At 40.4% G+C, this 26,032-nt stretch overlaps 4 protein-coding genes across 14 annotated transcripts in view; 2 read left to right on the top strand and 2 right to left on the bottom strand.

Moving 5' to 3' along the window:
• The window catches only part of grip1 (glutamate receptor interacting protein 1), a 53,563-nt gene extending 47,498 nt beyond the window's left edge, over nucleotides 1–6,065 (top strand). For all 5 annotated transcript variants that reach the window (XM_071501800.1, XM_071501798.1, XM_071501801.1 and 2 more), the window contains one exon: nucleotides 130–6,065. In XM_071501800.1, coding sequence (XP_071357901.1) covers nucleotides 130–429 — 300 coding nt within the window. In that variant the 3' untranslated portion in view covers nucleotides 430–6,065. The remainder of the gene's footprint in view (nucleotides 1–129) is intronic.
• Nucleotides 6,066–6,938: 873 nt separating this feature from the next.
• Nucleotides 6,939–9,753, top strand: lsm8 (LSM8 homolog, U6 small nuclear RNA associated). The gene is made up of 4 exons (XM_071501806.1): nucleotides 6,939–7,126; nucleotides 7,395–7,435; nucleotides 8,455–8,582; nucleotides 9,114–9,753. The coding sequence occupies exons 1-4, from the start codon at nucleotides 7,096–7,098 to the stop codon at nucleotides 9,202–9,204; spliced, it is 291 nt and encodes a 96-aa protein (XP_071357907.1). The 5' UTR covers nucleotides 6,939–7,095; the 3' UTR covers nucleotides 9,205–9,753.
• Nucleotides 9,754–11,946: 2,193 nt separating this feature from the next.
• On the bottom strand, nucleotides 11,947–16,603 carry tymp (thymidine phosphorylase). The gene is made up of 10 exons (XM_071501805.1): nucleotides 16,530–16,603; nucleotides 14,931–15,054; nucleotides 14,654–14,856; nucleotides 14,336–14,434; nucleotides 13,906–14,035; nucleotides 13,716–13,834; nucleotides 13,292–13,454; nucleotides 12,657–12,884; nucleotides 12,294–12,434; nucleotides 11,947–12,207 (listed from the first exon to the last, which is right to left on the bottom strand). Exons 1-10 carry the CDS (start codon nucleotides 16,560–16,562, stop codon nucleotides 12,056–12,058), a joined length of 1,392 nt encoding a protein of 463 aa, XP_071357906.1. The 5' UTR covers nucleotides 16,563–16,603; the 3' UTR covers nucleotides 11,947–12,055.
• Nucleotides 16,604–17,630: 1,027 nt separating this feature from the next.
• shank3b (SH3 and multiple ankyrin repeat domains 3b) overlaps nucleotides 17,631–26,032 on the bottom strand; it is a 35,188-nt gene continuing 26,786 nt past the window's right edge. For 5 of the 7 annotated variants that reach the window (XM_071501917.1, XM_071501915.1, XM_071501916.1 and 2 more), the window contains 2 exons: nucleotides 19,299–25,953; nucleotides 17,631–19,268 (listed from right to left, as the gene is read on the bottom strand). In XM_071501917.1, coding sequence (XP_071358018.1) covers nucleotides 25,359–25,953 — 595 coding nt within the window. In that variant the 3' untranslated portion in view covers nucleotides 17,631–19,268; nucleotides 19,299–25,358. Of the gene's footprint in view, nucleotides 25,954–26,032 lie in introns of all 7 variants that reach the window. The other 2 variants (XM_071501914.1, XM_071501918.1) reach the window with 2 other exon arrangements.

Consider the following 26,032-nt stretch of genomic DNA (forward strand, 5'->3'; position numbering starts at 1 on the left):
GACCAACTTCTATAGAGCCATGCCTTTAGTGTGGCTAATGAAAAAGACAGTCTCTGAAATACCTCATCTCTGCACTTCCAAAAATAATTCCCTCTAAATTAATAATATATTTTTTTCTCTGTTTTCCAGATAAACCATGTGCGGACAAGGGACTTCGATTGCTGCCTCGTCGTTCCTCTGATCGCAGAGTCTCCAAATCGCTTGGATCTTGTCATCAGTCGAAGCCCCACCTCCTCATCTCTGCTGGCCAACCATACTGATGGCACCACCAATAACAGCCACACCCCTCAGCCAATCGGAAGTGAGCTGGGACCGTCAGAGCTTTCTATTGGCCAAGGAGAGGATGGTGGTCCAGTGAAGTGGAGCCAACCTGGAGATGGGCTGGTGGCAGGGCTTGGGGTGGGGCAAGTGAATAATAGCTCCTCATAGCAGACAAAAACTGGATCAAACTGGATTAAACTGGTCCTAATCAGACTAGAACAGAGAGGTCAATGAGGAGAACAGTACAAAGTTGAATCAAACAGGATTAGACCCATCCAGATTGGTTAGACATGGACCCCCCATGGTGCTACACACACCCTCTGGATGAACTTTGACCTTTGATCACTAAAGTTTGACCCTTGAACTGCTAAAGCAGTCTGAAAGCACATTGATGGACCGGAGCAACTCCTCACCTTTTCACCTGAACCAGTTATGCAAACTGGTATTACTGGTGTTACTCGAACCAGAACTATAACTACTGATACTACTGGAACCACAGCCAGAGCTACTGGTCTTACTGGTTCAAGATTAATGGGTACTGGTTCTACTAGCCCAGGGCCATGGCCACTAGTTCTACTAAAGCCAGAGCCACAGCCAATGGTTTTACTGGTCTACGATCAATGGCTACTGGTTTGTCAAGCCTAGGCTAGGGCTGCGGGCCCTGTTGGAACTAAAGCCACAGTCAATGGTCTTACTGGTCCAAGACACTTGGATTCTGGTCTTAGTGGTAACAGAATCATGGCTACTGGTCCTACTAAAACCAGAACTACAGCCATAGGTCTTACTGGTATAAGATCAATGGTTACCGGTTCTACAAACCTCAAAATAGGACTAATTGTCCCACTGGAAGTAGAGCTATGGCCAGTGGTCTTACTGGTCCAAGACACATGGGTTCCAGTCTTGGTGGTAACAGAATCATGACTATTGGTTCCACCAAAGCCAGAGCCACAACCAGTGGTCTTACCTGTTCCAAGACATGGTTGTGGTTCATGGTCTCAGGGTCACAGAACCATAGGCACTGGTCCTACTGAAGCCAGAGCCACAGCCAAAGGTCTTACTGGTCTAACACATGGTTCTTGGTGGTCTTGGTGGTCAAAGAATCATGGATACTAAGCCAGAGTAATGACCGCTGCTTCTACGAGTTCAGAACTGTGGCTCCTGGCCTCTCTGGTCTTACTAGAACCACAACCATGGCTTCTGGTTACACTGGCCAAGAACCACAGCAGCACAAAGACTGATGACTCCAGTCCAGAATCCAGAACCTGCTGATGATAAGTCAGGTTGCCAAGAAAACTAGGGATGCTCCGATCAGGGTGTCTATGGTAGATGGAATTGGGATCATCCAAACCAGTGCTGATAACTGACTGGTTTCTGTTCTTTAACTTTGACAGGAATCTCCTGCATGAGAAACCCATTAAAACCCAGCACTTTGATTTACGTCAAAATCTTATTCTTCATAATCTCCAAGTTGGACTCAGTGATCCAAAATATTAGTCTATCATGCTGCCACTTGCTTCAAAGGCAATAAGCAACTTCTGAACCCCTGTGTCTCCGGATGATAACAGAGAAGGCTGAGCGGTCCACCATCAGGACTTTTGATAATGAAGGCCAGGGTATGCTTTAGATAAAGTAGTTTGTAAGAGGTGGTTGTCGCACTAAAGGCCAAAGTATTTATAGCTGTTCAGAATGATCACACTCACACTGGAGATGCTGTTTGACAATCTGAAAAGTATTTGTTTTAAACATATTGGCACCTTAATGCTGCCCCACATCTTGCACAAGTGGAGTGGAAGCTGTGCAGCAACCAAAAAACCACGAGAGCTTTGGGGCAGAAGGACTGTGATTGCGTCAGAGGTTTGGTTTAGGCACAAGATTAAAGGTCATTAAATGCAAGTGTTGAGATGGTTAAGTGAAAGCATAAAGGAAAATTATTAAGTCAGTGGTAGTTGGTACTAGGTATGGTCAGGTGGCCTACCTATGGCTATCTGACTATGGCTAGGTAGCTCAGGTTAGGATAAGAAGGGTTGCAGCTGCTCAAATTCAGTTCTGACATGATGCGTAATCCTGTAACACTTACAAAAATATAACACTCCAAAAGTATAGCAGAAAAGAACTCTGCATTAGCTCATACCACACCAGTCAAGAAGAATAACTGTCAATACCTAGCCTGCGAAGGGTTTTCTTAGGGATTGAAACCCTAAAATTGGTGCATTGGCTTTGGCCCCTGTCTTGAATGACAGTAAGCCATCAGATGTTACCTGGTTACTAATATCCTGAAGCTTCCAGTTTTTATGGCACAAACAGGAAGACAGCTAAAGATTCATAAGGCTTTATTCTCTCAATTTCCTGTTGAGTTTCAACATACTTAGACAAACTGTCCAGTTCAGATCTCTGAAGGCAGGTTTGGATTAGACAAACAAAACCAGGTTGGGGAAAGATGGTGGTCATGGTGACTGTAACCATGACTACTGTTTAGTTCAGAGAGTTTGTTTTGATTATGTGTGGTGGACACAAAGGCTGGTTATTGATTTATATCTCAATAACTCGTTCCAAGATAAAGGAACTCAGAAAAACATGGAAACTTGAACATCAAAAATTCCATGACAACTGGGCAAATTCCACCTGCTGAGGAAGATCATGTGATGTGATCAAAAGCCCAGAAACAGCTACTAAATTGACCTTGTGGTGACAAATATTATGCCAATGTAAGAGTGGGTTTTTGTAGACACAAACATGTATATTTAAAAAAACATATTTAAAAAATATATTTTGGTATCACTACAGAAACTGTCTTTTCAGGTCTAGTGTCAGAGAATGCTCACACAATAACCACTCATAGTGCTGACGACCTGGCAGCCGTGATGGATTTGGCAGTGAAAATATTTTTTAATTTGGTGAATTTTACAATAAATAAAAAAAAATCACGCGATTTCCAATAATTATCAGCTGGTACCGATCGGAGCATCCCTAATAAAATGGATAGAAAGACAGAGGGGTTTACTCTTTAGTTCTGTGCCATGAACGAACTGCAGACTGGAAAAGTAATAATTATGTTGAGAATGATGATGATGATGGCGATGACACTGAGCAGTTCAATAAGAATCTTTTTCTACTGTTTACACCTGTTGGACTGGCCACACTGTGTGTATGTATGTGTGTGTGTGTGTGTTATGTGTGTGGGTTAAACACAAGGCCAGTTAAGCCCCTCCCACCTCAATCCCAGCCCTCCACCCCCTTCTACCCTCGACCAATAGGCAGCCAGGATGAGAGACAGACGGCAATTCTGAGAGATTCAGCTGATTGGCTGGAACCAATCAGAAAGCAAATGCTTACCCGCCTGTCTGTGATTGGTTCCTTTCAACACACAAACCAATCAGCTCCCAGGAAGAAGCCAAGCATGCCCCCCCAACCCCCCTCCCCCCAGTTACAGTGATCTATTATGCTAATCGATCTGTGTGTTTTTTGATTGACTGTTGTCAGTTTTATCTGTTTGTTTGTTTGTTTCCATGGCGACTGAGCCTGAAAAGATGTAAAATAGATTAAAAAAACGGTTCAGTCACATTGGAACCATTGAACCCTGAAAACCTTCACCTCATAACCACAAAAACAATGACGTTACACGAGAAAAAAAGTCCTGTTCGAACAGGAAACCTGTGACAGTAAGTGTGTGTGTGTGTGTGTGTGTGTGTGTGTGTTTACTTTAGAGTGATGTCAGCATCTTCCTGCTTTCACCTCAGTCTGAACTCACTATTTAAATTGGCCAATCAGAACCCTCCCTCAGCACCAACGGCCAACAGAGACCTTACCTGACCTGCAATGCCCAATAGCTGCTTTGCAACAGGTTCTGTGCTTTGGATAACAGAGCTGTGATTGGCTGTTCTCCAACATCTCAAACTTTATTAACTGTGATGCTTTGAATCTGAAGCACACTTCTAGCATATGGTTAGAATGTGGCTAGCAAGTGTTTGTTTAGCACATGCTAGCACTCCTATCATATGGTTAGCACACAGTTAACGCAAGACTAGCATTGAACCAACATGTTACCATATGGTTAGGGCCACCACCTGACTAACACAGCCAGTTTTTGGTTAGCACACACTTAGCACAAGGTTAACATAGGGCTGAGATCCACTAAATACATCTAGAATTTGATTAGTACACAGATAATCCAGCGTTAACACCTGGCTAACAAAGCTATGTGTTAACACATGGCTAGCACAGAGCTAACACCTGGATAACATAGAATATGGTCAGCACACGCCTAGAATGCAGCTAGTGCTGGGCTACACCTAGTAAACCTAGCTAGTAATCAGTTAGCATACAGCTAACACAGGGCTAACACCTGGTAAACATAGCCAATAGTTATTTAATAAACAGATAAAGCAGGGCAAGGACCAGGCTAACTCAACTAGGGCTAAGCACAGGACTAACACCTGGCTAACAGATAAGTCTCAGCACAGGGATAATACCTGGCAAACACAGATAGTTGTTAGCATAGAGCTGGGTTGCACATGCCTAGAACAGAGCTAACACATGGCCCTGTTAGCACAGGGCTACCACAGCTAGTCTAGTGCACTGTTAACACAGTGCTAACACCTGGCTATGACATGGTAAACAGCTAATTTTTAGTTAGCACACTGCAAACAGGGCTAACACAGCTAGTTAGTAGTTAGTAAAACCTGGAATGAGGCTAAAACATGGCTAACACATCATAAATGTAGGTAATATTTGATTAGCACACAGCTAACACCTGGTTCACATGGCTAGTATTAAGTTAGTATACAACTAACTGTCACCATCTAAGGACAAACATTGCTCAAACGCTGATCTGACCAGTTACCATAGCAAGAGCTGCATTCAGACGAGACAAACAGTTCCACCAATGGGAAGAAGCCACAGAGCTGAGGGGCGTGGCTTCAGGAGGGTTTGACGAGTGAGATCTAAAGCCATACACACTGTGTTAGTCATGGAGCTAATTTCCTGCCAAAACAGAACATGTTTTATAAATGCCCTTTGATTTAAACAAACACAGTGTGGTTTGCAAACACAAAACACCACAAAACAGTGACATTAAATGACAAAATAATGTTTGTTGTTAGTGAATCATGGGGCATTTGTCAACCAGCTTTTGTTTGTTTAAGTTTTGGAAATGAGCTCCATAGTTCGTGTGCATGAATTAACTCTGTGTGTGCGTGTGTGTGTGTGTATGAGTGTGTCTTTGTGTTTGTGTGTGTGTGTAACATTGCAGGGATTTGCACTCTAGTGATTCACCTCAGCAAGACGTCCGCCCAGACACACACACACACACATATTGCTGTACACCTATCTTTGTGGGGACCGTCAGTGACATACTTTATTCTCTAGCCCCTTACCCGAACTGTGACCATCACATTTGAAAGGCCAACCCAGACCCTCATTCTGGTCCTAAGCCCTTTGAAATTGTGGGGGTCCAGTAATTTGCTCCCCATAAAGCTGTCAGACCCCACACGTTTAGTGGGCTCTTGTTTGTCGGACCCCACAAATATAGTCAAACAAACCCATCCACACACACACACACACACACACACGTATTGCACTGCCATTTGAAATAGTGGGTCAGATTAGTTTCCATGTAGCTTCACCAACCAACTAAACTGTATTTTTCTTTAAAGGAACAGGGATGTTGTAAAGTATTTTTGTACAAATTTAATACTTTGGTAGCATGACGTTCCTGGTGTTTGTCCTGTCGGGCTCCACTGCTCTCCTCCACCCCTCCTTTGTATGGACGACTACTGAGCAACAATAAAGATGAAGACCTGCTGGGACGACTGGACTCCATGTGTCGTCTCACACAAAAACACATACATACATGTTTGTTTTTAAAAGAAACACATAAAAAAAATTTACACACACACATACATACATAAAACAAACATACCACTTTTTTATTTAAATAATTTGTATTATAAGTAGACTTATTATTAAGTATGATTTGTTACTGAAGATAATTTATTACCAAAATTTATATAAGAATTTATTATATATTTAAAATATGTAAAATATTATAATAATGTAAAAGTATTATATTTTATAATTTGAAAAAATGTACAATTATATTATGAATATACTTTTTTCAACTTTATATTGCAATGAATATTAAGGTAGTTTATGGAGGGTAAGTCCATGAAAATTAAATTAATGTTTTGTTAGAATATCCAGTCAACAACAACTAATTAATTTATGCATATTATTTATCTCACATTGACCTGCTCTCCAGCGACGTTTCTGTGCTGCTGTTTGTTATTTATCAGAAGACGATAGATAATCTCAGTAAGATAAGAACCAGCCAGGCTAATGAAATGTTTGAACTACATGTTTCTATATTATATAACGTATATAAAAAGGTATGATTTATCACCATATAGGTATAGATTGAAATGTAAAATTATATAGAAAAGTAATTTATTGCTGAGTATAATTTATAAGCATAATTTATTCATAAAGTATTCTTTTTATAGATTATATAGTGAAGTACTATACTGTATTACTGAGGACAAGAAAGTATAATTTATTACAATAGCATTAATTACTATAATGTATATAAAAATATTACAGCATTTTTTTCCGCTGAAACTCACACCGGATGTGACGTCGCCGCTCGGCGCTCTGCTCTGCTGCCTGCTCGGGGACTCGGTGCTGGATTATTAGGTTCTGGTTTCCGGTGTGTTGTCGGTGTCAGCAGCTGCCGTCCGTCGCTGTCGGTGTCGTTTCTGCAAATATTCATCCCCACGCAACCGGTGGAAACGTTCACCCTGATTTCTGCGGGATTCAGAAGCACCGAGGCCGGCGGGAAACATGTCCACAGCCCTGGAGAGCTACATTAACCGTATCCTGCCGCCGTTAGCTGGCAAACACGAAAACTGCCCGTCGGAATGAATGGTTGAATGCTAGTTAGCGTAGCATACAAGCTAGCAGAGATATTTTTGTTTCGTTATTTATTAACTTGCAGCGATGTAACTTTACATTTTGGCAGCGCCGGGTGAAGTCAAGGTTCCTTTGTGTTTTTGAAGCAGCACAGTTTACAATTTAATGTAAGTTTTTAACGTTAATTTAGTTTTTTGTCCAGAAATGTTGTTTCTTTAGCTGTGGTTCAGGTACTGTGGCCATCGTCACCTCAGACGGCAGGATGATTGTGGTGAGTTTCTTTAGGCTATTAATATTGTTTGATTTAACAGAATAGATATCGATCTTGTATTATTAATTTTCTCTTGACTAACACGACAGATGATAGTGTTTCTGTAACAGTCCTCAGTCTTTTCTCCAGCACAATCTCCAAAAAGGTTCCAGCTTCAAACGTGAGGATTTTCTGTCAGTGAACACAGAATCTCTTTAAGTTTCTTTTTCTGTTTTTGAGGCACATTATGTTATTTGAGCTTGTGTTGTGGGTTTTAGCATTTCATCCACATTTTTGTTTTTATTACATGTTTTGAATGTAACATTTAGTTTTCCAGTCTGTGCATCAGCCATTCACTGATGATATTTCTGATTAATCTTTTTGTCCATAAAATGTCACAAAACTGTGAGATAGCTGTCGCAGTCAGCCACGCTAAGGATATAAGGTCTGTTTATTATAGACCTTTTCTGATGCAGGACAAAAACACCTTTTGAAAGAGCCATATGTTTATAAAACAGTCATTTGGTTTTTAAAAAAACAGAGGAATTTCTTTTTGAGAAAACACAGAAACAGCTGTCTACTCACATCTGTCCTGCTGGTTGTGAGGTCAGTTGGAGTTCAGCTCGTAACTGAGGCCGGGACATAACGATGAACTGATGATAGAATTACAGTAAATCTTTCTGTTCTGTATTCGGTCAAACCTCGTCTGCACAGTGATGAGGTTATGTAGTTGACACATGTTGGGTGAGAAACACAAATGTGAAAAAGATTGATCGTGAGGAGTCAGATCATCAGTGATTTAGATGTTCAGGTTATATATTTTATATAATTTGTGTTTGATTGTTATGTGGCACTTAAAGCTAAACATTGAGTAATTCCTCTGTTTGTGCTTGTGTGAGATATGAAACTTGACACGGAACAGGAAGCTACAGCAAATGATGAAGCTGATGATCACATGAACAGGTGGCGCTCAGCCTCACTCTCAACCCTGTGTGTGTGTGTGTGTGTGTGTGTGTGTGTGTGTGTGTGTGTGTGTGTAGGGCACTCTGAAGGGCTTCGATCAGACCATCAACCTGATCCTGGATGAGAGTCATGAGCGGGTGTTCAGCTCCAGTCAGGGGGTGGAGCAGGTGGTGCTGGGACTCTACATCGTCAGAGGAGACAACGTGTGAGTCAAACATGGCGATCAGCACCTCAGCTGCATTTTGAAAACCAGTGATTTGGAATTTCTCATGAAGAATGATGAGTTTGCACAGAGCAGAAGTGACGTGTGACAGAGGAGACGTCATGGTCAGCTGTTGTCTCGTTAGTTTCTCTCTTCTCTCAGCAAAGTTTGAGTTTCCCACAAGTTTCTGCGGTCGATAGATCGATCGATAGCAGCAATCACTTCACATAAATCACAGAAACAATGAAGGAGGTAAACAGTACGATTTAAAGGTTAAATTATAGACAATAACTAAACTATGTAAATAAAAACATAATATAATCAAATGAGAAAATGGAGAGTTCAGAGTGATTTTTTAATTTTTTTTATTGAATAATATAATTTGTTAGCTCAACATTAACACACAGGGTCATGTAAATGGTAAAAGGAAAAGCAGATGAAAAATAAAATTATCAGTAAATCCTGTTTTTTTTGTGTGTATTGATTAATATGTGAGCAGAGTGTTTGATTGACGGCTGTGTCTTCGTGTTTCAGGGCTGTGATCGGCGAGATCGACGAGGAGACAGACTCCACTCTGGACTTAGGGAACATCAGAGCCGAGCCGCTCAACTCTGTCGTCCACTGACCCTCCGACCCCCAACCCCACCCCCCTTCCTAGTTGCTGTCTCCATGGCAACAGCGTGGCTCGCGCTGTGTCCGAAATCACTCCCTCACTCTCTCATTCACTCCTTCCTGATGTTACACTCTCGGCCGTTCACTCAGTCTTTTAACCACCTTCATTTTGTGTCATCGCACAACTGCAGCACAAAATGACGAGCGCTGCTACACACGCCACTGACGCTGCTGTTTTGTGTCCCTTCCATTGTGTGGCGTTCAGGGCACTTTGTAGAGGGTAAATTTCCACACTCAGATAAAACAGCAGAGGGCAGCTGTGGAGCACCATGAAGTGAACAGGGAGTGATTTCAGACACAGCTGTTGTGTGGATGAGTGTTACAGGAGCCTGTTTTAACACTGGATCAGCTGAGGCCTCCTCCAGCACGGATACAAAAAACGGACTAAAGCTGTTAAAATGATCATTTATCCAGAAAACTCAGTGAACTTCTGTCAGTAACAGGCTCTTGTGGCGACGTTTTTCTGTTTGGATTTTTTTTATAAATAAAGAAGTGAATTGTTCGAGTTGTTACATGAAGTTTTTTTATGCTTTAAATCTTTTTGTGAGATTGCGATTGTGTAATAAAATTTCACTTGTCGTGTTCTGACTAAACCTCTGTTTACTCGTTATGTTGATCAGAGGATCCTGAGGATCAGTCTTGAACTTGAATTGTGTAAATGTGCAAATTTAATTTGATAATCGTTCAGTTTGATCAAGTAGAAGATGAAGGAAAACAACAACAAAGCTTCATAAGAATTGATTTTATTTTTGAATTCCCAAGACTTTTGTATAATTAATAAATGAGCAAAATTCAGATATTTTTTAAAACATTAAAATGAGAAAAAATAAGGACATTATGCAGTTTTATAGCAAAAATAATAGAGAACAAACCAAAATACAAAAAAAAAAAAACATTAAAAAGCACAAAACACATTAAACCATGTAAAACATAAAAGGTTAGTCTTAAAACACTGGTATTGGCAGATTTTCATTATTTTTATTCATAGAACAAAACCCACTGAACCAACAATGAGACTTAAGTACTTTATTATAAATAATTGAGTCAGTAATTGATTTTTAAACCAAATAAAACAGATAATATGTTTGACAATACATCTGAAAGTCAAAAGGACTAAAAACATATTTCAAACATTATTATTATAAAGAAGAAGGTTGTTCACTGTGTTGAGGCCGTGGCAACAAAATTTTGTTCAGCTCAGTTGAATTTTTCAGCAATATTTGCAAATCAGAAATTATCCAATAAATTTTCAGAAAAGAGAAACAGCTCGCTGCAACAATATTCAAAACATCCTCTAAAATATAGACATTAGAAAACCAAACAGAATTACAGGTTAGAATTAAGTCAAAGTGGAATTCAGAACTACAGCAGGTCGACAGCTAATAGATGAAGATGGAGAAAATATACAGAAAAGAATAAATTCTAAATAGTGGAGGGAGTTTTTGTGGAGAACATTGATTGTTTATTAAAAATACAATCAAAACTTACAATATTAAATTAACCTGTTGGAGAAGAAGTGGTGAAAAGAACAAGAATCATTCACATCAACAACACAACAATCTGGCAATTAATTAAAAAATTACCAAACATGATATTTCAGCCTTATGTTCATCTAAGCTCTCACAGAACAAATCTCTTTACCTGCAGCCATGAGACAAATAACTAGGAGCTGGTTTAAACCTGCTGGACGTCAAAGAGTAAATCAAACAGTAGAAATAGAAATAAAAACCTGGAGAATCAGAAATCAAGACCTGGAACAAACCAGACGATGGATGTGAAGACCAGCGATTCAATAGCTGAACGACGTGGAGCCATTAACCAAACCTTGAGCACAAAACTCTTTTAATATGGATGAAAGTTCAGTGAGTTTTAATATTTATTTATTTTCCCATGTTGTGCTTAATATGTATTTCTCTTCATTTTATAAGTGTACATGTACAGTGTGTTTGCCTCAATTTCACACTGTTTTTATTTAAATACATGTAGTTTAATGTCTCAGTGTTTCTGTAATTAAAGCAGAGAAAAAATCAGCAGTTGTTGGACATTTAAAAAAATCATTCTGTAAATTTTATTGCACTACATTTATTTTACAGCTTGTTATTTTACATAGTCAGATCAACAATAACATATATAAGCAATAAATTCATTATGATGCATTATTATATTCAAGACTTCCTGGATCCTACAATAAAACCAGCAGCAGAATATTAAGTATTAAAATATGTTATTATCAATTAAAATGATGAATTATGAATAAAAATGTGTCTTTACGAGTTGTAACATGTAATACATCAATAATTATAATAAAGAAATACAATTATTCTGAAATAAGCCGCTCTGTGTAATCAGTACTTTTACACTAAGTATATTTTGACATTCTTATTTTTGTACTTTTACACATATAAAATTTGAACTCATAACTTTTACTTAGCAGAGTATTTCTACACTGTGGTAATTCTACTTTTATGTAAATAAATTATCTGGCAGGCAATTATCAGGCATCATCAGCTGTAATTAATGGAATCAATTATTATATAATAATAACTTTTAATGCATTAATAAAATCAACTTTTGTGTTGCCAGGTTGTGGAAAATCCCCCTCCACACTTTGTCTTTTTATCTCTCATTAGAGAAACAGCTGTTTGACCGCTGCTCCTCAGGTGAACAGCTGCAGAACATCTGGACTAAATCAGTGATTCCCTTAATTACAGCTTATAAATGTTGCCTCATCACAAAGTGGCTCCATTCTTTATTTTGTTTATTAGTAATTATGCTCTAATAGATATGAAGTACTGAAGTGTGTGTTACTGCGGCAACAGTAGCTCTTTCACCAAAGTGTGTTTTTGTTGTGTTTGTGTGTTTTTGTCTGATCCCAGAGTCAGAACGTTCTGCAGCTGATGCATCTGCTGCGGAGTCGGAGCTGGATCCTCATGATGAAGCCGCAACCAGGGGACGCCTGACAACACAAAAATCCAACACGGTCAGGCGTCTTCATCATCATCATCATCATCATCATCATCATCATCATCTTTGACCTCTCACCTTTCTTGACCATCTGACCCTGCGACACCAGCAGCTCTGCCCCCACGCTGTGATTGACAGGTTCTCCGACCTTCGATCGTCCCGCCCCCAGCTTGTGAAGAACTTCAGCTAAAACCAAACCATCCACACCCAGAACTGCTCCTGCAGAGAGGGAAACTTCAAGTGGCTTCAACAACGTAAATGTGTCCGTGCACAAGTAAAAATGTGAATAAATAACCATAAGTTTTCATACGTTCCTCTGTAACATATGAAAAGCTACAGAATCAGCAGCTTGTAAACGTCGGTTGTGAAGGATTCTGATGTCCCAGCATTTGAACTGACACTAACTGAAATGAAAGGTCGTTTGTGTCTCTGTTTTTTTACCATCTGCAGGAGCTGTCAGTTCGGTCTGATGGGCAGCTTTTCTCAGGACGCGGTGGTAATCTGAGTGGGCGGAGCACAGTGACTGAGCAGTGTCTCTGGCCACGCCCTGAGCCTCCATCATGGCCTGGAACCTGGACAGAGCCGCTCCACTGGTCACAGCATCAGATATCTGCTTCCTGCCTCCTGATAGGTCCGACGCCAGGCCAGTCATCATCAGCAGCATCCCACCTAGAGGGAGATGAGCAGCTCTCAGACAAGTGTTTTTCCAATTTAAAATCTATTTAAAAACACAAGTTTGGCATCTAAAATGTGCTAAATTAGTTGTTAGCAGCTCCTGATTGCAGTGTAATCACGGAGTGTAAACCCATCAGTGGATTAACGTGATGCTGAAGAAAACTTAAAAACATGGGAAAAAAAAACAAACTAAAAACAGAACAAAATAAAAAAAACTACTTAAAATCAAGTTTGTGAAAAGGCAAAATCTGAAGTTATCAAGACAGAAATTCAAACCACATCAGTTCAGATAAACAGTTTTCAGACGACGATATTGAAATGTTTAATTTCCAACACTGAGCAGTGAAGGGTGGATGAAGCTTTGTGTTAAATACTTGAGGGTTCAGATGAATATACTGTACCGAGAGTCGTAACCAGCTCCATCAGGTCTTCGGGGCCTTTTCCCTTCAGCGCCTCCAGAGATTCAATCACCTCCAGGCTGTTGCCCACGCAGCGACCGATCGCACCGTCCATGCAGCTGAGCACCGCACCTGTGCGCATGCCCAGGCCGTTTCCGACGCTCACCTGAAATCACAGGGGATGGTGGGTGAACCTACCAGCTCTTTATATCAGCCTTTAATGCTGAAATTATTTACCAGTGATTTACTTGGTGGTTACGAGCACGAGACAAAAGTTTTGATATCCTGTAAACTCAGCCTCCAGCTGTGGTGAAGCAGAACATCGCTCAGTAGAGAAAAGGTTCGTCTCCACTGTGTGGTGCCGTTCAGCTTGTTACACTCTGTACTAAATGGTTAGAGCTTTTATTTTTATTTCTAATGTACATACCAATGACTGAGCTAGTTCCTTAGCGCTGCTCAGATCTTTGTACAGAGCCGCTCGACCAAACTTCACATCCAGCACCAAAGCTCTCAGAGACTCGGCTCCTTTCTTTGAGATAATAGAACCTGAAAAATACAACAACGCATATTTACGTTCATATTTAGCTGGTAGAACGGTGTTAGGTTACGTTCAGTACCAGTGATGAGTGGTAAGCTGTCCACGGTGCTGGTGGCGTCCCGCCGAGCGTACAGGACTCGATCCGCAGGAACCAACCTCTCTGTCTGACCCACAATGCAACAGCCCACCGAGGCCAGAATCTTCTGAATCTGCAGCCAGTGCAGTTAAAATACTGTCAGTTACTGCAGTGTGTAAATACACAGAGTATCACACCGCAGTACTTCTGTGCTGACGACTGAAACTGAAAACTGTTCAAACAAAACCAGTGTTTTTCTTTTCTTATTATACAGAGTTCAGTATTTTAACATTTGTGAACATTAGTTTCATTTGTTAGATAAAAAAATGCTTTGTGAAAAAATATATTTTATGTTTATATTAAAGTAAATTGAAGTGAAATAGTTTATAATTGTTGTAAATGAGATAGTTTGTAAATGAATGTTCTGTTGCACCTGCTGTGTTGATTGGTGGATGTTGAATCCTGGTATTGATTCCAGTTTATCCAGAGTTCCTCCTGTATGGGCCAAGCCCCGCCCACTGATCATCGGCACCTGTCAACCACACATCTGACATCATGACGTCACAGATATTTAAACTGCTATTTTTATTTCAACACATTTTATATCCAAAGTAATTCCTGTTCACTTCAACAGTCTCCTGTCTTTAGAGGAACCGCAGATTGAGACAGTAACTGTTCTTCTTCCTGTTCAAGGTCAAAAACTCTAAATTAAAATAAAAAAATAAATGACAGATTTGAATGTTGAGTCTACCTTACAGCCACAGGCGGCGAGCGCAGGCGCCAACACCAGGCTGACTTTATCCCCCACTCCACCTGTCGAGTGTTTGTCAACTACAAGCCCCGCCCACTCCTCTGGCCATGACATCACTTCCCCCGATTTCATCATCTCTCTGGTCAGGGTCTCCGTCTCCTTGACGACCATCCCTTTCTGCCAGATCGCCATCAGCATCGCCCCTGAACAGACAGCGACATCAGCGACGTTAGCGCTGTTGATGACGCGTCGCCGCACCTGTTGCACCGGTTCGTACCTGTCTGACACTCCTGGATGGTTTCCTCTGTGACAGCCTGGATGAAGGCTCTGACCTCCTCATCACTCAGCGCTCCTCCATCTCTCTTCTTCCTGATCAGATCCCGTATCGACAGCATGTCGGTCTGGAAAAACAAACACAAACCTGTTGATCTGTCGTCGTCGTTTCAGTAAAAACTCACAAACTGAAATATTTTCTGTTTTTCCATCGCAGTGATCTGAATCTCTCTGGGTTCACTGCTATGTTTACAGCTAACTGCTAACTGACTAGCTGACTCTCCGCTGCCAGGATCGCCGCTCTCTCTCTCTCTCTCTCTCTCTCTCTCTCCCGCCATGTAAACAGCCTACGCACCGACCTCCTGAAAGGAGCCGTTCTCTTCCTGTCACAATATTCTGCCTCAGACTCGGATCTCACACAGAGATGATGCATCAGGGTCATTTCCTCATTTACATGCCGCTGCTGCATCTTGAAGCTCAATGCTGAAGTTTAGTTTCCACACAGGTCTGTGCATGCGCTCGATGCGGGCGCTGTCATAACAAAACGACAGAAGCTGTTTGTTCTTTGGTCCTGACTGAAATATCAGCAGCTCCCAGAACGACTGTCATAAAATTTGGTGATGAAAAATGATTCTTATCCCATCAGACCAGGGATCATTTGTAAATGTCTGTTTTGCTAAAACAACGAAGAAACAGAAACTAAACATCTGTTTTCTCGGTGTTCTGTCAGGTTGAAAACTTTATTTTGTCACTTTTCCACTTTGGACATGGAATAGATTTAGAACCTGTTCTGAATTAATATCTGGATCAGATCAGAGACACAGATTTAGATTTAAATGACATAAATAATTTGGTGCAACAGGTTGAAGATTTCAGTCATCTTGTGTAGAGCTGAAACAATGACTCAAATAATTGATTGATCAGTTCACAGGCATTTAAATGGCAATTATTTCCATAAGTGAAGAATCGCTTCCTGCCCCTTAAATGTGAATATTTGTCTGTGTGAGGAGTAAAAACAATTTTGGGTTTTGGACAAAATTAGACATTTGACCACATCGCAGGCAAAAAAATAAATTAATTAGTCTTGAAAATATTCATCAGTCGTCGTCTGATCTCTTGCTGTGAATCGATCTAACACAGACAAACAGTTCAGCACTTTATCTCCTGTCCTGCCCGTTTTTCTCTGCTCTGTCGCACAAAGCTTTTTGTCATTTTCTAGATTGCGCAGCTTCCTGTGCTGCAAAACATTTTCCTCTTGTGGGACAAAAAAGACCAGAACAGGAAAAAAGTCTCTCAAGACAAACACTTTAAAACCTAATTTCACAAACAATAAGACAAGAAACTGACGGACAATGTTCAGAGATTCAGTCAAACACACTGAGAAGAAACTGAACTGACTTGAATTGACTCCGTGAGACTGTAACCACAACCCTCACCATGACATCAACCAAACACGTTAACATTAAAATGTAATAACTTAACTTGTGAGTTGTCCCCACAAGATGAGTAAAACACACACACACACACACACACACACACACACACACACACACACACACACACACACACACACACACACACACACACACTGGGAGCAGCCTACCTGGTCCGGTGTTTGCAGTCGGTGAAGTGCCATCGACCCTGCAGCTCATCTTAAAGCAGCTGCAGGGTTGAGTTCATCGGCCAATGGGAGAGCAGGGAGGAGGAGGTGAGGGGAGGACAGAGCCAATCAGGTTTCAGCTGTGGTTTACTCAGTGTCCACAAAAAAAAAAAAAACACCTTTAACTTCTCAGTCAAGTTGAAGTTCATGATCTGGTGCTGCTCTTTCACACAGTCAGAGAGAGAAAGAGAGAGAGAGAGAGAGAGAGTGTGTGTGTGTGTGTGTGTGTGTGTGTGTGTGTGTGTGTTGTTACACATGAGTTTATTCTGTTCCTGAGATATTTTCTAAGTGTTTTCTGTTCATGGCTGGATTAACCTCCTGACCTGCCCCAGGGCAAAGGCTTCTTCATGGGAAACTAATTTTGATAACTGATTAATTGTTGAAGTCATTCTTTTAATGCTAAAATGTAAAAAAAAGCTTTGCTAGTTTAACTTTGTTTTTGTATATTTATTTTTCTATTTTCATTTTTTCCAATAAACAAAAAAAGGGAAATTTGAACCTGTTAACTTTATCTGCAGGGAATAATTACGACATTTTATTTTTATTTTATTAAAATTTCATCATATATATTTTTGAAATTTTATACTGTGAATAATAACTTGATTATTAAAACAAACAAACAAAAAATCATATTGATAATGAAAATGATTCTCCTATGATAATACAATAATAAAACCTTGGCCAAGGTTTTTATTGTGTTTATTACTTACGGAAGAAAAATAAAGTAATTTGATAAAACAAAACTTTAAAACAAACTCAAAATAAATTAAACTAAGAAACAAATTAGCAGTTAATCAAATTATGTGGATCCAGTAAACCTTGAGCCCCTGGAGGTCTGAGGGTCCGTCCTTGCATCATATATTATTTATTCAGTGATGTAGGAGTGTGTGAATCCTGTGAAGGTGTTATTATCTCCTATATTGAGATGAAACTCGTCAATCATTAAGCTTTATTGGCCAAATGAAGTCAGAGGTCATAAACCTGTTGTCTCTGCTTTAAACAGGCAGCTCTTAATTTGAAAGAACCACACATGAAGGCCGAGTATTACCTTTGTAATAAATGACAGTTTATTATAAAGATTACAATCTGTTGCGTTACAGAGCTCATCAGTTGTCATTGTGTGCTCTTTTAGTTTTTTAGAAAAGGGAAGAAAAAAAAACTACAAGTACACACACGCCACTCACTCAGAAGAAACTACAAACATACTGTAAAAAGAGGAAGCCAGAGAGGAGGAGGAGGAGGAGGAGGAGGAGGAGGAGGAGGAGGGTAACCATAAAACCATTATAACCATGTGAATATCAGGAGGAGGAAGGTTTCACACACAGGTTAGAAAGCCAGGATTCTCAGCCAATCAGCAGGAAGCTGAGATGTTACCATAGTCCCCGTGTTTGTTCTAACTTTACCAGATCTGCAGCGGCGGCCAGTTTGGCTCTGAAACCACTGTCCCGGTTCTCTCCTGTCACCACGTTGGAGGACTTTGATCTATGAGTATTATAATTATTTGATATCTCGGTCTATATCTGGGTTGTTGCAGCCACGTCTCTTTTTATTGGGGGACAAGTTGACTTTACATGAGCCAACTAATATTAATTTGTAATGACATTTCTTTCAGCTGTTGCGTTAGCTAGTATACATTTAGCTTAAGCTAAATCAAGATGTTTGGACATTGAGGATACGTGTTGTTTAGCAGGAGTCTGCAGGTTGTTAAAGGTCTCATATTGTATAAAGTGAGATTTTTGATTATAAAGCAGGTCTAAGTGGGTTCTTGGTGTAGATGTTTCCAAACATGAAAATAAAGCCAGGATTACTCAATTTTATTTCTTGTTTGGTCGTACATCATCTGCAGATATCAGGGAAATTAATTTTTTTTTTATTTAAAATTTTAATTTTGTCATTAAACATTTAAGCCTGGACCTCCTCATGTTGTTGCACATTTGTTATTTGAATATTACATTTCCTGCTTTGGTTTCATTTTTTTAAAGGTCCCATATAATATGAAAGTAGATGTCCATGTGTTTGTGATTATAAAGCAGGTCTAGGTTCTATATTAATACTGTGAAAGTATCAAAGCCTCAGTCCACAGAGAAATGCACACAGCCTGTATTCAGACACTGAGCCTTAAAACCAGCCGTCAGGACTTCTGGAACTTTGTGATGTCACAACAAAGCAGTCACCGCCCTCAGCCATGCCCCAAGCCCCGCCCACCTGGACCCACCATCCAACCTTTCTTTGCGTGTTTGAAATCTTCTATATTTTTATTGGATCACTCAGAAAACCGTTAGCCAATCAGAAGAGAGTCTCAGATCCTCTCTTCTGATTGGCTGACTGACCTGTTGTTACTAGAGAGAAGCCTGAGAGAGGAGATGTAAAACTACATTTTTGGTTTTTGGTTCTTAAAACCACAAATATATTTTCTGATGGAGATCAACACTTCAAAGTGTAAATTATGGGACCTTTAAAGTCCTAAGAAGAATTCTGTTTACTAAAAAACACCTTACAAGGTATAACAAATAGATTTATCAGTTTTGATTTGAATGATCCAATATTGATATTGATCAATATCTTTGCCTTTGTTCCTTTCCTCAGTAAACATCTACGTCTGAGCTGAATGTTTGTGATGTAAGTGGTCTGGTTAATTAACAGATGATGGCTGGTTGCTGGTCACGACTCGTCTGGTAAACACTGAGGTGAGTAAGTAGAGTCTGTGTGGACCTGTCACGGTTTGCAGGACTGTGGTGACTCCGGGCGGTCCCGACTCTACCAGCGTGAACAAGCCTCTGCAGACTGATCTGAGCTCAGTTTGCCTTTGTTAAAGGGATTAAATCTGGCGCCGTGGAGCTGGAGTGAACAGTGTGTGGAGCGAACACCGGCCAACATCTGAGCAGAGGAGTTTCTGTCCGAGCTCACAGTGACCGTCACGGTGGACGTCTGTACGTGAATCACCTGCGACTGACAGTCCACCTGTACCTGCATGAGTCAGCATTTTATCTCACCTAAACAATATGGATGTGTCATGTTTTAGTTCTTTTGCTTTTGCCAGTGACAAGAGCTGTTTGTCTTCTGTACTGATGATTTAACCAGGAGTCCTCCAAGTATTCGTCTCATTGTTTATGAGATAATACACAGGAATCTTAATACTGGCACCTAAATAACTCTACAGTCTGGTTAAAGTGCAAAACTGGCCACATACTGCTTTAGAGACAGAAGCAGGTCAGGTATGGGAGCCTGGATGTGCTAATGCTATAAAATATCTGTCAAAACAATTCAACATCAATGATGTGTTGGCTTATATAGAAAAAAGAAGCACAGACTTGAGTTTAGGTGTTCATGGGAGTAAAACTGATCTGGATAATCAAGGTGGAACAGGAGAAAATAAATCAGGACCAGGTAAGATGGCAACAACCTTCACTAGTGAATCATCCAAATCACTAGACCGAACTTGAAAAATGGACAACATCCATTGATCTGGAACCAAAATTGATCCAAACCAGAAAGTTTGGGACAGAACAGGAACCAGGTTTTCTGCTAAATCTGGGGATGTGACATTAGCTGACAACACTTTGATTGGTGACAAACAGGAAGCAGAACTTAAGAGAAAAGTAGAGAAGGAACTACTTTTCCCAGCGGAGGAACACCACTGACTTTACTTCATCAACATGTCACTGATAAGATTTTAGCTGCAGGTTTGCTGGTTGTGTTTCTGATTGGCTGAGAAATCCTGCGGTAGGTGAATGACCTCATGTCAGGTATATTAGCGTACAGAAGGATTTTTAGCGAGGACGTGAGGTCAGAGGTTAAGAGGTCACATGACCTCGTCATCACTGATCTACATCCAACCTGATTTTCATTGTTACGCAGCAGAAAAAGCGACGGCTCATTCTGTGGATGACTCTATACAGTAGACTCTAGTCCATTATAATATATACTACAGATATACAGTATATATCTGTTGAACGTGGTTTTCAGTCGGTGTAAACAGCTACACAACAGGGGCTCTGATGTCGTCTGTGACACCAGGACTGTTCTGCAGATAAACTGCTAAAAAGATGTTCGTGTTGTGAACAGGTTTTCTGCTGGTTTTCATTTGGACAGTCCAGCGTAAAAGGCGACTTCATCTAACCTCTGTAGGTGGTTAACTGGGCTGTTATTTCCAGCTGGCATCAGTCAACAAGGTAGCTAACAGAGTGGCTTAATACTAAATTCACTTTTTGGGTTAGTAATAATACACAGCCTCTTGTTATTATAATGTACGGTCCCAGTCTGTGGTGTCCACTGTAATTACACCTGGGAGAACTGATTTTTTGGCAGTAGAAACAAGTTGTGAATATAATACAAAAAGCTGACGTGGTGAACTGATGGTTGCAGTCACAGAGCAACAAGCGGTCAATCTAAATCCAGTGTTGTCTTTTTAGCTCTGTGTTTGGTCTTCACCAGCTCCTGTCTGTCTGCTGTTTGCTGCTCAGCAGGGAGCAGACAGTGGCTTTTTACAGCGTTAACTCTCGTTGCAGTTTTTTTGATTGAAAACCATTTAAAAACACGACTCAATCACGTCAGGTGTTCGCTGAGTGAGATCAAGGATGTAAATTTCTCACAGAGTTGAAAAGTTTTTTCTCCTCCTTCTTCTGTGTTGTACAGATTATGTCTCGCACATAAAAACAGCTGATTAAACACCATCATTGTTAAAAATTCACAATGCAAAAAGTAATAATTGACTTTGGCTGGAGTTTGATTTGTCTTAAACAGTTTTGCAGATGTTTTATTTATAACTGTGGTCCAGTGCAGTGCTGCAGTGGACCACAGGGGCAAACATCCAGCATGCTGATTGACCATGTAATAATATGCTGTTTCAATACTTCCACTGATACGATAGAGGGACGTTGGAACCATGTTTGGTCACAAATGTAAAGGGGGGTGGGAGTGTCGGTATGAAGGGGAGGGGGCGTGATAGATTTTTGAATATGTAAAGGGGCGGGTTTCAACGGAAACAACCTAGTTGATCTTTGAAGACACGCCCCCTAACTCTGAGAATATCCTCCGAGCTCAGTGTCGATGTTTTGAAACTGAAGAGGGCATCTTCCTTCAGTGTTAGTGTGAAGTCAGCATTAGGCTAACAGCTGATGTGTAGCTGTTTACAAAGTCTGAATGTCACATATGGATAAAGACTTCATACACTATAGTCTAACAAAATATTACTGTATAAATTTTATTTTGTACTATACTCTATATATTACACTATAGCTACATTATTCTAACATAATATATATTATAGAGACTATATAGTCTACTGTAATGTGCTGTACACAGACTATACATTTTATACCTCTGCTATTACATTTCCCATCAAAGGGATTGTTGTAAACTTGTACAACTTTGGAAAATAATGATTGTAGCTTGGCACGTGTTCAGGTACTTCAGTTGGACAAAAAAATAGATAAACGCAATAGATTTGTTTGTAGTGGAAACAGGCACTGTAATGTTGATTGTGCTTTACAAGGGAATCAAGGGGAGAGGCTGTAACATGTCAGGTAGTGTTGTAGCGATGTGATGGTAAGAATCAAGAAAAAAAAAAATCACTTAAAACACTGTTAATGCCAACGGTTTTTGAAACATCTTCAACTTTGCTTCCCCATTTCAATTTTAAGGAAGAAAAGTGAAAGAAATACATGTTTCAGCCACTTCAGAGAGGTCTCACTTCACCGCTGTATCTTGTTCACTGAGCAGATTTACAAGGACGATAAAAAATAAAAATGAAACGTGGTTTTAGCAGCAGTCGGTCTTTTCTTTTTTTTTTTTCCTGTCTCTCTATCAGTGACGAGCTTCTTAACTAACAAGATACAGCATGTAAGTTGGACCGCTTTGTTGTTGGAAGGTGTATTTTGTCAATTTTGACTGAGCTAAGCTAGCAGTTCCCCGCTGCTTCCAGTCTTTGTGCTAAGCTAAACATGCTCTGGACCTGCCTCTGTGCTGGACTCACAGATCCCACTCCTCTGATCTGTACTACAAGAGGGTTTTTAAGAGCTGTGCCCGTTAGAGCTGCAACAATTAGTCAATAAACCGACCGTCGACTAAATATTTTAATAATCTGTGAATTGTTTTTCATTTTTCAAGCAAACATTTGATGATTTCGGGATTTCATATTAAGAATTTAATGCTTTTCCTTTTCTATCTTTGGGTTTTGACCAACAATCAATGAGGTGAACATGGGCTCTATATGTTGGTGTGACCAAATCTTAACTCATAAACACAAATGAATTAGAGCTGCAATAATTAGTCAATCCAAGAACAATTAATCACTGATGATTCTGATAATCAATTAATCATTTAAGTCATTTTGTCATCAGGTTCTCAAATGTGAAAATTTCTTGGTCTTACATGACAGTAAATTTCGTTTTTTTGATGTTTTATCGACCAGTTGATTAATCAAGAAATTGATCTGAAGATTAGTTGTTGGTTGCAACCCTAAAGTTAATGCGCAGTTGACTCTAACTGTGCAACTCCACTTATGGCCTCTGGGAAACTCTATATATAGTCTGGAGGAAACTCCACATATGGCAGGGAAGAAATCCCCAATATGGCAGGGAGGAAACTCCATTTATGGCCTGTTTCTGACGTGTTACCTGTATGGCAGGTGCAGCCGTACTTAATTGATTAATTTAAGAATTACACACTAGAGTTAAGGGGGATAACCTAAGAGCTTCAGGTGTCAGTGTGAGGGAAGTATAGGAGGGGAAGGAGAAGGAGTATTTTCTGTACAGATGGCTTTAAACAGATAGCACCATGTACAGTAAAGCCCTCGATAAGCAGGTTAGAAACCAGAGAGGTTTACAGTTGGAGCTCTGCTGCAGCTCTCCCTGAAACACACAGCACATCAGCACAAATTCACACTCATTGACAAATCATCATGAATTCCAAAAAATCACCGAAACGACCTTGAAATTCAACTCATTGTCAAATCATAAGGAACTCAAAATCATTTTCCAAACTATTATAAACTCTGTAAGTCATCACCACCACATTATTATTACTTGTTATTCATAAATTCTAAATGATCTGCATTAAGATATGAACTCAAAGTTAACACAAATTCTTCATGAATGATATTTGGAAAAAATGCTAAGTCACAAGAACTTTCTGAAAAGGAACGGAGACGTATCCTCAGCTATAATCTCCCGTTGTTAAGGTAGAGACTCCCAGTAAACCTGTGAATCCTCCAGCTCCGCTAGCAGAAATCCAGCTAATCTCGTCTGGGGAAGCAGAATGGCACAAGGAAAACAACCCGTCTCATGTCTGTAGTGAGTTTGTCAGATCAGCTTTTTGATCAACACATCTTCACATGTTGAAACTGGCAGCAGAGCTCTGTGTCCAGTGGGAAATCGCTTGGTCTGTTGTATGTGAATGTAATGCTATAGAAAACTGAGTGGGTGGTAGAGCTGAAACGATTAGTAGATCATCAGATCAATTAATCATCAACTGTTTCTGATCAATCAATCATTTTCTTATAGAAAAATTCGTAAAACTCACTGGTTACACCCTCTGTTCGGATCCCACATTTAAATCTTTGCTAGTTTTCTAACTTACAAATTAATATATTTTGGATTTTATACGTGTCAAAACCCAGAAATTTCATCACATATTGTGTAACACAGACCAGAATACACAAAAAACACATAAAAAGAAATTTGTTGCCCTACATTATGCCAGTATTTGGAAAAACTAGCTCTAGCTAGGACAAAATGTTAGTAGCTGTTGATGTCTCAGGTCCATCGATGAAAGGACATGAATTAGATGGAGAGTAGAGTTGATACGAGAAATAAGTCAACAACTATTTTAATAATTGCTGAATCGTTACTATTACGTTAGTGTTTTAGACAAAAATGCCAAACGTTTGCTGACGCCAGCTTCTGAAAGTTTTCTGTGATACAAAACTGAATATCTCTGGGTTGTGTCCAAAAAAAGAGCAATTTTAAAAAGTCACCTTTGGCTATATAAAAATTATATATTAATTATGTTTTTAAATGTCTTAAAATAAATTGATCTTTAACATCACTTATGATATTTAAAAACCATCCATTTTTTTCTTGTATTAAGGCCTATCACTGTGATAAGCCAATAACAGGAACTTTTATTTTGACAGACAGCCAAACCACATTGTATACTTTTATTTTTATGGGGCCATGAGTTGGGAAAGGTTGGGAACCAATGGACCACACGATTCACTGAGAAAATAATCATTGGTATCCATAAGGGACTCTTAGAAACGTCATAAACTCGGCTCTGGATCAGATTTTTGTTTTGGAAACTCTTAGACCTCAGCGTCTGTTTGAAGTCAAACGGTGTCATTCTTCAGGCTGTTTTCAGACCAAAAGTGAACAGTGCACACGATGTGTGTGCAGAATGAAAAGTCAAGACAGGTAACTGCGTTGGCATGAGTGAATAAATATTTGCAACTTTCATTTTCTAGCCTGGCATCCATGTACTCTATGATATTTTCAGTAGGCACTAGATGGTAACAGACGTCCAGCTACAGCTGAACACTGGACACGGAGCTTGGTGCTACCAGTCCTCACAGCACTGAGTTGATCAAAGAGCTGATGAGCCAAAGTGTCACCGAGATCACTCAGAGAGCTGGGTTCCACGTTGGTAAAAAGGTCTAAAGATTCAGTCACTGCAAAGATATCCTAGTCAAAGAGATGGCCTAGTGTCTGACCAGAGGTCAGGGGTTATGAGGTCACAGTTCAGGATGTCTAGAGGTTAGTGGTCAGAGGTGAGGGGTCAAGTGGAACCATCCAGCAGCTGTCTGAGTGCCCTCTCGATGTTGATACGGTGTCCCAGCCTGGTGACACCCAGCTCCACATAGTCCTCCTTGGTGAGGGCGGGGAGATGGGAGCCTTCGATCTCGTGCTCCTGGAAGCGCTGGCGATGTTCGGCCAGGCCGACGCTCTCCAGCCAGTCACCCACGTCATATTTATTCCAGAGGTTGAGGGGCCGCTGCCTCCATGGCCGAAGGGCCAACAGGGGGCCACTGAGGACCGGGGAGGGGCAAGGTGAGGCGTGAGGTGAAGGTGAAGGGGAACGGGACCGGGTTCGTGCGCTGGCGCTTCGCATCACAAACCGAACCTCCTTTGGTTCTGAGGGGAGACTGAGACTGGACGACTTCAGGATGGTTAGACCGCGACCGGAACTCAGATCTGGCCTTTCAGAGCAGGGAGCTGGGGAGGAGGTGAGCCCTATTGACCTATCAGAGGGGGAGGGAGAGGGGGAGGGGCTGCGGCGGGTTACAGGGTAGCGACTTCCTGGTCGGACTGTATAGCTGGCGCCATATCCTCGCTGGGAGATGGTGTGGAGTTCACCGAGACTGGAGAACAACCTGCAACACATTAAACAGAAAACCAATGACACAAACATCACTGACACCTCAGTTATCAGTCGGGTTTATGTGGAGTTAG

The sequence above is a fragment of the Trachinotus anak genome, unplaced genomic scaffold (assembly GCF_046630095.1).
Source record: "Trachinotus anak isolate AG129_WGS33_773 ecotype Australia unplaced genomic scaffold, CSIRO_AGI_Tana_v1 ptg000018l, whole genome shotgun sequence".
Classification (NCBI taxonomy): domain Eukaryota; kingdom Metazoa; phylum Chordata; class Actinopteri; order Carangiformes; family Carangidae; genus Trachinotus; species Trachinotus anak.